Source organism: Abrus precatorius, unplaced genomic scaffold, assembly GCF_003935025.1.
Source record: "Abrus precatorius isolate BTA unplaced genomic scaffold, Abrus_2018 Scaffold11, whole genome shotgun sequence".
In the NCBI taxonomy this organism is placed as follows: Eukaryota; Viridiplantae; Streptophyta; class Magnoliopsida; order Fabales; family Fabaceae; genus Abrus; species Abrus precatorius.
Window position 1 is genome coordinate 5,168,097 of NW_020874303.1, and position 13,943 is coordinate 5,182,039.

The following is a 13,943-nucleotide window of genomic DNA, read 5'->3' on the forward strand; positions in this document are numbered from 1 at the left end:
TGTCCCTTATTTTTGCATCATTTCTCAGCTGCATCTGATGCTACAGCATACAGAGCGCTAATGAAGAAAATATCCAATATTGTCAAAAGTGTAGATATTTCATTAAAATAAGTCTTATAATAAATAACGATAAAAAAAGCTTAAAACATTAACTTTAATCTTTAAAAAAATTCAATTTTTTTATAATTAAGATAAAAATATTACCACTCTATCCGGAGAAAAGCCCGAAATAAATAATATTTATACATATTTTATTTATTCGTATAAAAATATATTCTACAAATTATTAATTTACTTATCAATATTTATATTTAAGTTATCAGTTTTAAGAACGAAAACTTTTCTTAATCTACTTTTTTAATGACTCTTTAATTTTAATCTTTCCAACTAATAATATCAACTTCTTTTTATATTTCTAGTTCTGCAATTCGCTGAACTAAATTTTAACGTACCATATCATTTTAAATTTTATGCACTCGATTTATATCCATACTTTACTAAATTTTTTTCAAATGTTTCTTTTATTTATTTTAGTTTTTAAATTTTATAACAAAATATTTTATTATATTTTATTTTTCATTTTATAAATAATGGTGATATTTTTATATTTTTTAAAATGTATATTTAAATTTTCTCGATATTTATAATATATGTACTGTAGATACAAAGCTCATTACTATGTTAAATTTTTTACACTTCATCATGTTAACAAGAAATATAATTTATAACATATAATAAATTTTAATAATAATAAAATATGAAATTTCAAATATATGTTGTACTATATATATATATATATATATATATATATATATACACTTTCTTTTGTTTAATTTTATTTATTTTCTTTTTTTCTTATTTTTAAATGTAAAATAAATTTAAAATTCTTAATATGATATCAAAGATTATTTAGTTTAAATGTTAAACTCTTTACAGACATCCAATTTGATCAAATGACTCGTACAAATATGAATGTAAAAAGTATATTAAGATTTCTCAAATTTATTAAGAATATTAAAACTTGTACCTTGTAAATACATGAAAAACAACCATGGAAGAATGACGAACTTGATACTTATACAATGTCGAATTTTCAACTTAATGACTCTTGTTAACATTCAATCATAAAGCTTTTGAATAAAATATCTCAAAGGTGTCACCTAAATAAATACCTTTTTATCTTGCAATGAAACTTTTCGTTAGGTGAATTGTGGATTCGATGTGTCCTTTAAAATCTTTTAAGTTTGCTTTCATGGCCTGCAGGTGCTTATTAATCAGTTCCTTATAGATTTAGTTTGTTGGTAAGTGATAGGTGTGTTGTTGATATTGAAAATATAGGTTTAACGTTAGGAAAAATATATATTTTTAATTACTATTTTTTTATAATCTTAACTAAATAATTAAAAAATGCTTATGTTAAAAAAATTATATTTTTTACATTTTATTTATGTTTAATCGATTTATTTCTCTTTTTAAAATATGTTTAGAATGAAATTATTTTTTTTAAAAAAGGAGAGTGACATATTTTTTAATCTAAATTAAAAAATTATATATTATTTATGACAATAAATATATAATTTATATATTAAATTTATGTTAATATATTAATTTTTTTATTTAAAATAATAATAATTTTAATATATTTATTTAAAATATAATTTTCTTTTTTTTCAAAATCTGTGCTCTCAATTAACTTTAAAATATTACAAAAATTATATATATATATATATATATTTTTTTTTCTCTTCAACAATCCACCCCTTCCCTATTTGATGTTGTTATTGTTATATTATTTCCTATTTTCTTGTAAAATTCTAATGCAAATAAAAAAATTTATTAATAAACAATATTTTGTCAAAATTTAAAGAGCTATGAAAAATAAATTTTATAAATATGAACGAGGAATAAAAAAAAACGAAGAGAATAGAAATAGATGACAAAGATATAGATAAAAAAATAAAAGAAATAAAATGTGTAAAAAATTTATAATTTTTTTATTAAAATACTTTATTTTCAAGTTACAAAGAAAAAAATAAATAATATTTTTAATAAAATTAATATTTTTATAAAAACATACTAAAACAAGATCAAATAAAAAACAAAACAAAACATTATGATATCAAGCTATTAATTTAGCAATTATAAATCATAACATTCTAAAATTATGTTTTTAATAAGATATATAAGTTTTGTAAATTAAAAATATTTAAATTGTATTAAATAATTATAAAGAATACTTTTTTTAATAATATTTTTATTTAACTCAAATAAGGTTGTCAATAGTAAACGATATTTATAGTACAAAATAATAATCTTACAAATTTATTTAATATATATAATTTAACGTGATTTATTTTAATTGATATATTAAAAAAAATATGTATGGTTTTAATTTTTATTTAACTATCTGTAATAAATAAAATATAATTTACTATAACTAAATATATAAATTAAAGTGTATTGAAGGCTTTTAATTGAAATTTTTCATATAACAAAATTTTAAACTTATATTAATATACATTAAATGTTGTTGCTTTAAAATATTTTTGAGTAAAAAAATAAAAAATAAATATTTTCAATATATAAAGAGAGAATAACTCATAATATTTTATTTAAAATAATAATTAAATGAAAAAATTGAGAGATAAATGGTTATATATTTATATCTTTTATCAATTTATATATATATATATATGAGAGGGAGAGAGAGATAGTATATTTGATACAAATCTAAAATAGTAAATTTCACTAATATGTTTGTTAAAATGTTTTGTATTTTTAATGTCCATTATGGTCCCTGCTTCCTATTCAAGTAAAATCATTAGCCCTACTACCCTACTTTTTGTTTTGGACTGCGGCGCACACAGCCTTATCTTCTTTTCTTCAACCCGTGATTTTCACAAATTATACCAAACCCACCCATAAAGTGTATCTTTATTCTTCACTTCATTTTTCAGAATTTTTATATCTCAGTTGCTTCAGCCAAAAGTTTCATTCTACTGTTTTAATTTCTCTGAAAATAAAATAAAATCAGGTAACAAGTTCCAATTTCATAGCCTGAGGCTTTTCTTCAAATCAAATTTGCAAATGTTATGTTGGGATTCAATAGTCCAGTTTGGACCTGCAAGACAAAAAAATTTAAATTTTGATTATAAATTAAAATTAACTTATACATTTTATATTTTAAAAAATTATTGTTTGTTTATATAAAATTTAATTTTGGTTTATAAAAATTTCAGTTTATTTTTATTTTTAAATACTTAAGAAGTAATCCAAAATCAACATATCTCACAACAATAGCTCAACAGCGTGTAATCTAAAATTCAGATCTCAAACATGAAAAGTTTCTAAAACAGGATGATAAACGGTCAAAACTCAAAATCTAAAAGAAAAAAAGAAGAGTTACTTCAATTCAATCCACATCAGCATATGTGCCTCTCAAATATAACAGGTAAATGTGAGTGAGAAGTGGCACAGGTGCCTGTTTCTTTCAGATAAAGCCACGCAATACAGTAGGTTAAAAAAACAAAACAAGACTTGAATTAGTCATAGTTAGTAAGTATTATTATTTGCTGAAAAAAATAACACAAAAAAATCTTCTAGATCCTCCCAAGCCGAATTAGTTAGTGGAGGTACATGTAACTGTGTGTCCCTTCCCTAAGACATGAACTAGATTGCACATAACCAAATTTAGTGTCTTTATTTCACCAAAAAAAGATGGGAAATCTCAAATAAAAAGAGAAATGATAAGATTTACAAAACTTATTTTTCACACTTATTTTTTTATTTATATTTATCTTTTCCTACACTCTCTCTACAACCTAATAGTGGGTGTACATATCAATTTGGTTCCCTGAGGAGGGCCCATTTGGGCATTTTCCATAGAGGGCAACTCAATCTGAATGGGAGCGTGGGTGCTTCATTCAAAAAGGGGTTTATTTTTTAAAAATAGAGCCACAAATAGACAAGGGCAAGTTGTAATGAAAGCGGGTACATACAAGTAACTTAAGTTAGTCCATGACATACAATACAACACTCACATGGTAGATGCTCGATGGAGAGAGAGAGACAAAGAGGAGGATACATATTCTAGAGAGAGAGAGAGAGAGAGAGAGAGAGAGAGAGAGAGAGAGAAGAGGGTGTTTGTTACTTTGTTACCGTGTCTTTGCCATCTGTTGCACTGCGGTAGCATTGTTGGGGTTTCCCAAAGCTCTTTTTTTTGGTTGGTGGGGTTGCTGGTTTTACTACTGAGGTGAGGAATGAGGCCCGGGAAGTTTGCAAATCTTGCTTTCTGCTTAGAAATGTTAATGAGATATTTGCAATTTTGAGGAACCCTAATTCTGGGTAAGATTGTGTTGCTCTGGGAGGTGGTTCTGGGCTTTGTTACCCTGAAAAGAGTTTTTAGGTCGTGTCTGTTTGTTGAAAAGTTTGTTTCTTTGTGGTTTCTGAAGATGGATTTTGAATTCCTTTTCGAAGAATCTGAGCTGGGTTGTGATCTGAGTGAGAAGTGATTTTTTTTGCTTTGAATTTTCGTTTTTGTCATCCCTTTCTGGAGTTGGTGTTATATTTGTGTCCCAAATGTTGCTTCTTTATTCATGCATGTGGATTTTATGCTTCACTGTGCTTCTGGAATTCAGGGTTTCCCTATATCTTTGAAATGATTTGCACAACTAATGTGTTTTTTTTGTGTTGCTCTTTTATTTAAGGAAATAATGATAAGTATTTAATGACAATAAAAATAGGAGTATTTATTATTGAAAACACATAAGTCATTTAATACTTGTTTTTTTAAAATAATTAAAAGCATATTGAGGTGTATTCAATGATACTTTATTACCAAATGTTTTTGAACTTTTAGCTTTTGAAGTTTGACGACAATATTTGGTGTCCCAAATCATTGTATTTTGAAACATTAGTTGCGGTCGTGCAAACCGTAAACTTCGAGGGATTGCTTATGCATTATGTCGTGTGCTCTGTGATGCTTATTTGGAAACGTTCCCAAATTTTGCATATATGGTTTAAGCTAATTTTAGCAGAAAACGTTAGTCATTGTTATCATGTTATTAAAGACCATTCTTCATCATTTCTATGTGAAATTTTGAGTTTTTTAGAAAGTGAAACATGATAACCAAAACTGAGTATTTTTCCAAAAGAAACACTGTTGCATAAAATATAATATATATATGATCCTTCTCCACTGGATTAATCATGAAAAACACGCCTGAATTGATGGAAAACAATATATGATGATATTGCTTTGCTTGGTCTTGGGCAATGCATACTGGTGTATCCAAAAGAATGATGATAGTTCCGTATCTAGAAGATAAACTGGAAATTATCTTATTCCGAAACTATGTTTCCTTATTTATATAGGTTTTTAAATGTTTAAGTATTTTGGTTACTTCTTGTTTGTTGATAAATAGTTTACCTATACCTTTTTTTGGCTTACATTTTATGTTAATGAGATAATATGATATTCAGATTTTAGTAAAAGAGAAAGAATCTTTTAATGCATCCTTGTGATGGAAAAGATATCTTTCACCTCACTTACATGTCAACTTTGTACTTAATACCACCTTGCAAATTTATTTCTTTTGATAATGTTAAGGCTAATGTTGGATCTTATTATTTTGAATGGTAGTTTAATAACTTTCCTTGCTTTCTTTTGCAGATTCTGAAGCCTCTACCATGTGATTTTATTTGTATTAACTGATGTTTGCAGCATTGGAGTTTGTCAACCAGCAATTCAGGGGTGAAGAAATATGCCTTACTTCATAAATTGGTTTACAATAAGGCAGAGCTAGCTTTTCATAATGGTGCCAACATGTAGACCAGATTGAAATTGTAAAGTGAAACTGCCCTAGTTAGCAGAGAAGTTGATAAGCACGATATGGAGAATTTATGTGATGATAACTTTGAAGGATCTATTGAAGAAAGACAGATTTTTACTGAGGTCTTTTCTGCTAATGACATTTTTCAGTCTAGTCAGAAGTCTCTTGTTTCTGGAGTCATCAACTTTGATCATGAATCCACTAAAAGTAAAAACACATTTAAATCATTCTGCTCTAGTAATGAAAATTCAGTTGTATTGCATCCCTCATCATCTAGGCTTACACACCCTGAGGAGGACTTTAATGTAATTCAGCAATCCAAAGAGACTGCTCTGGGGTGTATGCCAGAGAGTTTCGTTTGTGAAGACCAGAATGACGAGGATGTGAATGTCAAACGTATGAAATTTTCTCTCCACGAACTTGCTTGTAGTAGATCTGATTCAGAAAATATTTTGAGTTCATCAAGACTTTCAAAAGTAGTAGTTACTAACCTGTCACATGCTGCTTCAGACTGTGATAGTGAATCAGTTCCATTTTGTTTAGTTGAATCATCAAAACATGGTGTGATATCTAGTTGCTATCTATTGAAGAATAACATTTTAAATAAACAAGTTGCTAAGGATGATGATGCTACAAATTGTAAATCAATATCAGCAGATGGGAATGTTGCAAAAGAGGTGTCTGTAAGTAAAGCAGTTGCTTCTCCTGTTTCGCAGGAAAGCTTTGCAAACAGGCTTGTAGTTACCAGTCCATCAATTACTGTTGTGAAAAAGTCAGGGTCTCCCTTAAATCCTGAAGAAATGCCAGAAGGGTTTCTATCTTCTAATATGGACATCTCAAATTCATCCCTGAAGGTAGAGGAAGAGGACCCTCGGACTTTACTGCAGTTTCATATTGTACAGTTGCTTAGAATGGCAGGATGGTCGATTGAGAAGCGCAAACGACCTAGTAGGCGTTATGTGGAGTCGGTTTATAGGACACCAGAGGGAAAGCCTATTCGGGAGTTTACAACAGCTTGGAGATTATGTGGTCAGCTTTTATCTGTGGAAAATTTCAATTTAATGTGTGCAGACTACAAGGAATGGACTGATATTAGTCAATTCTGGTCTGATCTATCCAGGGCACTGGTAAATGTTGAAAAAACAAAGACTCAGTCTGAGCCTGCTGCTATATTGGCTTATCGATGGTGGCTTTTGGATCCTTTTGTAGTGGTTATTTTTGTCAACAGAAAGATTGGTGCACTAAAAAAGGGAGAGGTAGTGAAAGCAACTAGTAGTTTAGTTTCTACTCAGTATAAGATGGCATGTGCTCCCTTTGATTCAAGCTCTGTACCTGGAGGGTCTAAAGTAAATGCTTTTTATCAAGCTAAAACTAGAAATTCCAAAAGCTTTGATAAACAGTGTTCAGAAAATTATCTGGAAACAAATAAAAATATCAATGGAGATGTGTCGATGGACATGTCAGAGGAAAATAATGCATACAGTGTTGGCCATGGCCTCGTTCATTCTCATGACACAGAGGCTATGCAACATTCTGAATGTAGTGAGGAAGAGGGTAGGGAAATCTCAATGGCTTCTGTATTAGGGAAAGATAACACATATTCTGCTTCCAATGTTATTGTTAAAAGGAAAATGCGGAGGAAGGGCAGCAAAAGGGTATCTGAAATCAAACTGAGTAGGTTATACCATAGTGGCATGTTGGGATCAACTGTTACTGATCAGGTGCAGTCACTAAATGGTGAAACATGTGGGTTGGAAGAGGTCCAGGATTATCTTACTGACAGTGCAGGAAAGAAAAGAAACTGCAGGAAGTTATCATCTGTTGGTGGAATCCAGAGAAATAAGTCCAATGGATGCCAGATTAAAGATGATGATTTATTGGTGTCAGCAATATTCAGGAATAAGGACTTCAAAACAAAGGCAATCCGGGGTAATTCTAGTGCTAAATCCTGCAAATCAAGGGGCCAGAGAAGGCTTAAAAGCCAGAAGGGCCGTTGCAGGTTGCTACCAAGGAACCCTTGTAATGGAGGGAAGCACAATAAGGATGGAAATAGGTATTATTTGGGCACAAGGACAATCTTGTCCTGGTTGATTGAGAATGGTGTCATATCTTTAAATGATGTGATTCAATATCGAAATCCTAAGGATAATGCTGTAATTAGGGATGGTAGGATAACCAAAGATGGTATTATTTGTACATGTTGTGGTCGGGTGCTTACATTATCAGGGTTCAAGTTTCATGCTGGGTTTACACTGAATCGCCCCTGCTTAAATATTTTCATGGAGTCTGGTGAGCCCTTTACCCTGTGCCTCCTTCAAGCTTGGTCAGCTGAATACAAAGCCAGGAAAAGCCAGAATCAAGTTGTGCATGCTGATGATAATGATAAAAATGATGACTCATGCGGGCTATGTGGTGAGGGAGGTGAACTGATATGTTGTGATAACTGTCCATCTACTTTTCACCTAGCTTGTTTGTCCACTCAGGTTTGTCTGCTCCCAGGTTTATATTAGTTTTTCACTTTTCTTCTAATGATTTTTTTCTTCTTTTTCTCCCATGTCATGTCAATATATATTTTTTTCTTTCTATGTTTACTGAAATTGAACATGCTATTAAGTGTGTGCTATATAATATGCTCTTCTGCTATTCCTGTATATATGCTGTATAGTACACCTTTACAGTAGCATAACACATGTAGTTCTACCCCTCCTGCATTTCATCTTGCTAGTAGTATAATTTTTCTGTAGTTTGGAATGTTTATTATGATCTTGCTGATTGCTAGGAATGTAGTATATTGTAATTAGGATTTTTTTATAGTGGGTAAGTGGGCTAACTAACTTCTGTGAGCATGAATAAATGATCTAGGGCATGGACTGTATTTTACTTGCTCTTTATGGTACAGAGATAAATGAATTAAAGAACTTTATGCTTTGTTTGGCTGTGGTTTAAATATGTTCAGTGAGTATATCCCCTCACATTATGACCAATTGATGGTATGGATGAGTTGCTTTGTTTTACCACTTACCAGCATTTGTACATGTTTATTTATGTTGCTCCAATATGCCTGCTTCTCTTTATGCCGGGTATTCAACAATAAATAAACTCCTCTTGTATATGACTGTTGTTGTGGATGTGATTAGTGTTAAGGTTTTCTTAGTGTACCATGGAGGAATGATATAATTTTTTCGTTTTTTTACATCAGGAGATCCCTGATGGCAACTGGTACTGCACTAACTGCACCTGTAGAATATGTGGAAATTTGGTCATTGATAAAGATGCTTCAGATGCACATGATTCATTGCAATGTTCACAGTGTGAAGACAAATGTAAGTATGCCCTGTATGTTCATGTTGCATTACAGTGTAACCGGTGTTATGCTTTAAATCTCTTTGAAGAGCATATAGAGGGTCCATAGACAACAAATTGGGTCTTACCATATAAAATCAATTTATTTGTGTTTGATTTTGTTTGAATAATTGCAATTTGATTAATGGCTAAACAATTTGTTGGTTTGAATATTGTCATTACTACAATTTTTATTTGTTGTTATAGTATATGTCTGAGTCTCTCTTAAACGCCACAATAGTGGGACTGTGGGAGCCTCGTGCACTCAGCTGGTCCGAATTATTAATTTGTTATAATAAGTAATTACTTAATTTGATTGTGAATAAAGATTGCTTTGATCTGAAAGTTTGTGCACTTTTTTCTCTTTGTGATCTTCAATGATTCTATCTGATTACTATGATCTTGTAATATAGATCATGAGAAATGCCTGAAAGAAAGAGAGAAACAAGAAGGATCGGTTTCAGACACTTGGTTTTGTAGTCAGAGTTGTCAGGAGGTACTATTCTACAATTTCTTAAATTTTCTAGATTTCCATTTTAAATGAATTTCTTGAATTTAGCAAATGATAGCTAACTGCCTGGTATATTGCATGATAACAGTGGGGTTTGTAATGTGAGTTGGTCATTGTACTATCTAAAATTTGCAGAGGTGGTTCAAAACTTCTTGAAAGTTTGGTTTATGTTTCAAACTATTTGCAAATATTTGGCACGCTAAATGATAATTTTGTTGGATTTAAATGTTTATGTTGTGGTAAATATAGTTCTAAAAGGTTGCATTTTTTAGACAAACAAGTTTAAGCTTAAATATTTTCAAATGTAGTTTTTGAGATGAATTGTGAGTATGGATTGTTAAACAAAAATGTGTGTAACCATTAGGGTAATTGTGATTTACATAAAATTCTCTCCTGTCCAAAAATGTGTGCAACCAATACGGGCAGTATGATGATTTCTTATTTACCACCATTGCTTATTTACCACCATTGCTTTATTCACGTCTTTAAAAGACATTCAGTGTAGATAATATTATTAACGGTATAACAGGTTGCAATATTCCTTTGATTCCTTTTTTCTGTGTTTTATTACAATTATATTAATGAACATCATGGATTTCCTATTTCATTGTAATGTTGGTTGTTAAGAATTACCAAATTTACAGTTAGGGAAAGAGAAGAGGGAGAAAGAAGACTAACACTATTATTGATATGACAATGTGTTGTTCTGAACTGGTGCTCCTATTTATATTAATGATAATTATGAATTTATTTAATAACCTAATAATGCAATCTCAACACTGTATTATTTGTTCAAGGACTTGACTCTGGTTTGTGCAGGTATACTCTGGACTCCAATCGCAGGTGGGATTAGTTAATCAAGTTGCTGATGGCTTCTCATGGATGCTCCTTAGATGCATCCATGATGACCAAAAGGTTCATTCTGCACAGTGGTTTGCCCTAAAGGCAGTGTGCAACACAAAATTAGCTGTTGCTCTTACCATCATGGAGGAGTGTTTTGTGTCAATGTTTGATCCAAGAACTGGCATCCACATGATACCTCAAGTTTTATACAACTGGGGGTTAGTGCCTCTTTGCTGTGATAAATTTCCCTCTTTTTTGGTGCTTCATTATTTAAATGTGTCCAAATAATCTCCTGCTCCACATACTCTTTTTAAAGCCTGATATATGAGTTTTTTGGTTTTCTTTTCATCGCTCTTTTGATTTTGATTTGAGGGATTCTATTTCAATGTGATTTTCAGGTCTGAGTTTGCTCGTCTGAATTTTCAAGGGTTTTACACTGTGGTATTGGAAAAACTGGATGTGTTAATATCAGTAGCATCTATCAGGTAAAACATAAAATATAGATTTTTTTCCTCATGGTGGTAGAATTTAAAGTTTTTAAAATCTTTTTTCTGACATATATGTGAATGGTTGTATTTTAGCTACTTTTTAAATATTTAAACATAATTATTTAAATGCCTTTCATTTAAAGATTTATGAACCAATTAGGTTATAATTACGTCTATTTTGATTTTTACAAAATGACATCTCTGTTTTATTGCATTGTTCTCAAACCTTTTTACTCCTTGACAGGGTGCATGGAACTACAGTAGCAGAGATGCCTCTAATTGCAACTTGCAGTCAGTATCGTCGACAGGGAATGTGCCGACTCCTTGTGAGTGCAATTGAACAGGTACAATTTGGCTGTAGTTTCATGTATTTGTCCAAAAAATTGTATCCAAATAAAATAAATCCTAAAGTATTGTTTCAGCTTCACTCTTGTTGGATTTTCAGTTAGTCACTTTCTTCCTATTGTATAGTTGAGTTTGGAATGTTCCCCCACTTGCTTCCTTTTGGCTTTCTTTAGTGAAATCTTATGTTCCTAAATCTATTTGTCATTTGTAGATGTTAATATCTATCAAGGTAGAAAAGCTTGTGATATCAGCCATTCCAGATTTGGTTGAGACATGGACCAAGGGCTTTGGATTCTTACCTGTTGATGACATTGAAAAGAAAAGATTGAATAAAATAAACTTGATGGTTTTTCCTGGGACTGTGTTACTTGAAAAACCGTTATACAGGAAGGAGAAAATTGAAGGTATTTTTGTTTGATATGTTCTATTAGTATAATGTTTTCATTAGATATGTAACTAAATTCATTGTTTTGTCTGCTGAAACAGGACCGTGTGATCAATCAGCTCTAGCAACAGATGAATCATCCAAAGTAGGCATCTGTTCTGAAGGAATGGCCATTATTGAATCGTTGCCACAAGATGTTGGAAACCTAACTACCAATGAAGTTGAAATTAAGTCAGAATATGAACCTGTAGATGGCAACGGCAATGAAACCGGCAGAGATGATAATAGTCAAGCTGTTGACACTGCATTCGGAGACAAAGAATCAACAAAAATTAGTAGCTGTTTAAGAGATCAGATCATCCAGTTAACAGTGTCGGGCGGTGCAGAAGGTTTTATTGAAGGAAACAAAGAGCAGGAATTGAAGAGCAACAAAATGCAAATGCTAAGTGAGTTGGTACAGCAATCTATTGAGAACTGTTGTGCTGACAAAGATGGTACTGAAACAGGTTTAAGAATTATTGAGGAAAAGAATATCAAAATAGGTGAAGGTCAGGAAAATGCTTTGCAGGGCCATTTTTCAAATATGTCCTGCAAAACATTTTTAGGCAGCAATTTTGACATGGATTCCAATATTGAATGCTCAGTGATGTATGATGAAACAGCTTTTTTTGGAACATTTGCCAAGTCTGCAAGTTGAATGGAAAGTTGATAGAAAGTAGATGTTTAGAGAGATGATGTGATGCTCAAAACAAACTTGTGATTTTTAGTAGTGTTTCTTAGGGGGCACTAACTGCAAAATATGGAAACATAAAATAGGTTCTAGAATATTGGTTGGTTAAGTTCAGTTTATTTTTGAGAAACAATTGCTTACTTCTTTCAGCTTCTTAAGAGAGGACATGAAAATGAGCAATTATTTTCTTGGAATTAAGCTTAACTAAACATGTAACTAGGGACTAGTGTGTAGCATAAGATTGAGGCAAACAAGATAGTTTTTATGTTCATGCCCTATTTAATTTTGCTTGTTATAACATTTACAGTTGAGTAACATTTACACATTTTTTTGTTTAAATATTTCTTTAATATAGAGAGTAAAAATATATTTCTAAAAATTTTCATTTTATTCTTCAAATGAAAAGTAAAACCTAAGAACATATTTGTTCAAGCTTTTGAAAGCTCTTCAACAGTTGTTACTCAATAAAAAAAATCTATTCATTTTATTGCTTCAAACTCTAATAAAGAATACTTGTTTCAAAAGGGCGAGGGTGACGAGCCGTATACCAAGTACTACAGTAACTTTATGATACAGCTGCCCTTGAAGCACCTTCCGTCTGAGTGTGTGACCAGGGCCTAACTGCACTTTATTTCACTTGGAAAATTGGACCATACACTGCAATGTGCCTAAATATTATCTGCTCAGGGACCAAAGCACAATCCTGCTGAGTGCTGACTATTCAGAAACCATAGAATCTATTATAGGTATATGGGAAGTTTTATTCTCTAGTAAAATCAATATCAGTCCTTGCTTCTGTTATATGCAATTTTTATAGATTCTTTTTCACACTTACAAGCCAATTATAATGTTAAAAGGATTTAATGTAATAAAATTGATCAAACAAAAGTGATATCAATACGTTTAGAAAAAGAGTTCAAAAGTGACCTTAAATACCAGTAATCCATACTATCAAGGTAGGTTTTAACCACTAGATGATGCATTTAGATTCTTTCAACACCAAAATATTACTTAGTAGACAAGTTATTACCACTAGTTGTTACAAAAAAAAATTCCAATTCATATTACTAAAATTTTAGTCAGCTTTATTTGATTTGAGGGAAAAAGTCACGAGAGTTGATATGTGTTGGAAATGCTTTGTGAGAAAATGGAAGTCTCGAAGTTCGTATGCCCTGAACCGGGGCTTTTCCTTTTTAGGTGTCTATCTGATTTCAGTAACAAATTATGATGAAACAGACCAAAGCAAAACGAAAATCAGGGGCGGTGTCGTTATTTATTTTCTCTTTTTACACGTGCAGTCACCTTTAGGCTTTTTTCTTATATTAAATTCTAAAATATGGAACTTTTTAAAAAAATTATAAAAGCAATTTTTAAGTTGAAAATTGTCATTAATAATTTTTTATAGTTTAATTTTTCTAAATTTTCATTTTTTGAATTTTATTAAAAATTGTCATCAATAATTTATTTA

General features: G+C 30.8%; 1 protein-coding gene across 4 annotated transcripts; it reads left to right on the forward strand.

Annotated features, from left to right (window-relative positions):
- The first annotated feature begins 3,868 nt into the window (after positions 1–3,868).
- On the forward strand, positions 3,869–12,809 carry LOC113854600 (increased DNA methylation 1). 4 transcript variants are annotated; one of them, XM_027485696.1, is made up of 9 exons: positions 3,869–4,500; positions 5,672–8,314; positions 9,031–9,154; positions 9,587–9,669; positions 10,504–10,745; positions 10,926–11,012; positions 11,260–11,359; positions 11,572–11,764; positions 11,847–12,809. In XM_027485696.1, the coding sequence occupies exons 2-9, from the start codon at positions 5,891–5,893 to the stop codon at positions 12,440–12,442; spliced, it is 3,849 nt and encodes a 1,282-aa protein (XP_027341497.1). In that variant the 5' UTR covers positions 3,869–4,500; positions 5,672–5,890; the 3' UTR covers positions 12,443–12,809. The 4 variants fall into 4 exon arrangements, with proteins under 4 accessions (XP_027341497.1, XP_027341496.1, XP_027341499.1 ...); XM_027485695.1 differs by having other exon boundaries at positions 3,869–4,344; XM_027485698.1 differs by having other exon boundaries at positions 3,869–4,344; positions 9,034–9,154.
- The last annotated feature ends 1,134 nt before the right edge of the window (positions 12,810–13,943 follow it).

Excerpts from the sequence above, each read along its gene's own strand:
- LOC113854600 (XM_027485696.1), top strand. The coding sequence starts at position 5,891 with ATGGAGAATTTATGTGATGATAACTTTGAAGGATCTATTGAAGAAAGA. Across the intron at positions 11,013-11,259 it reads ATATCAGTAGCATCTATCAG|GGTGCATGGAACTACAGTAG; the intron begins GTAAAACATAAA and ends ACTCCTTGACAG. Across the intron at positions 11,360-11,571 it reads TTGTGAGTGCAATTGAACAG|ATGTTAATATCTATCAAGGT; the intron begins GTACAATTTGGC and ends TGTCATTTGTAG.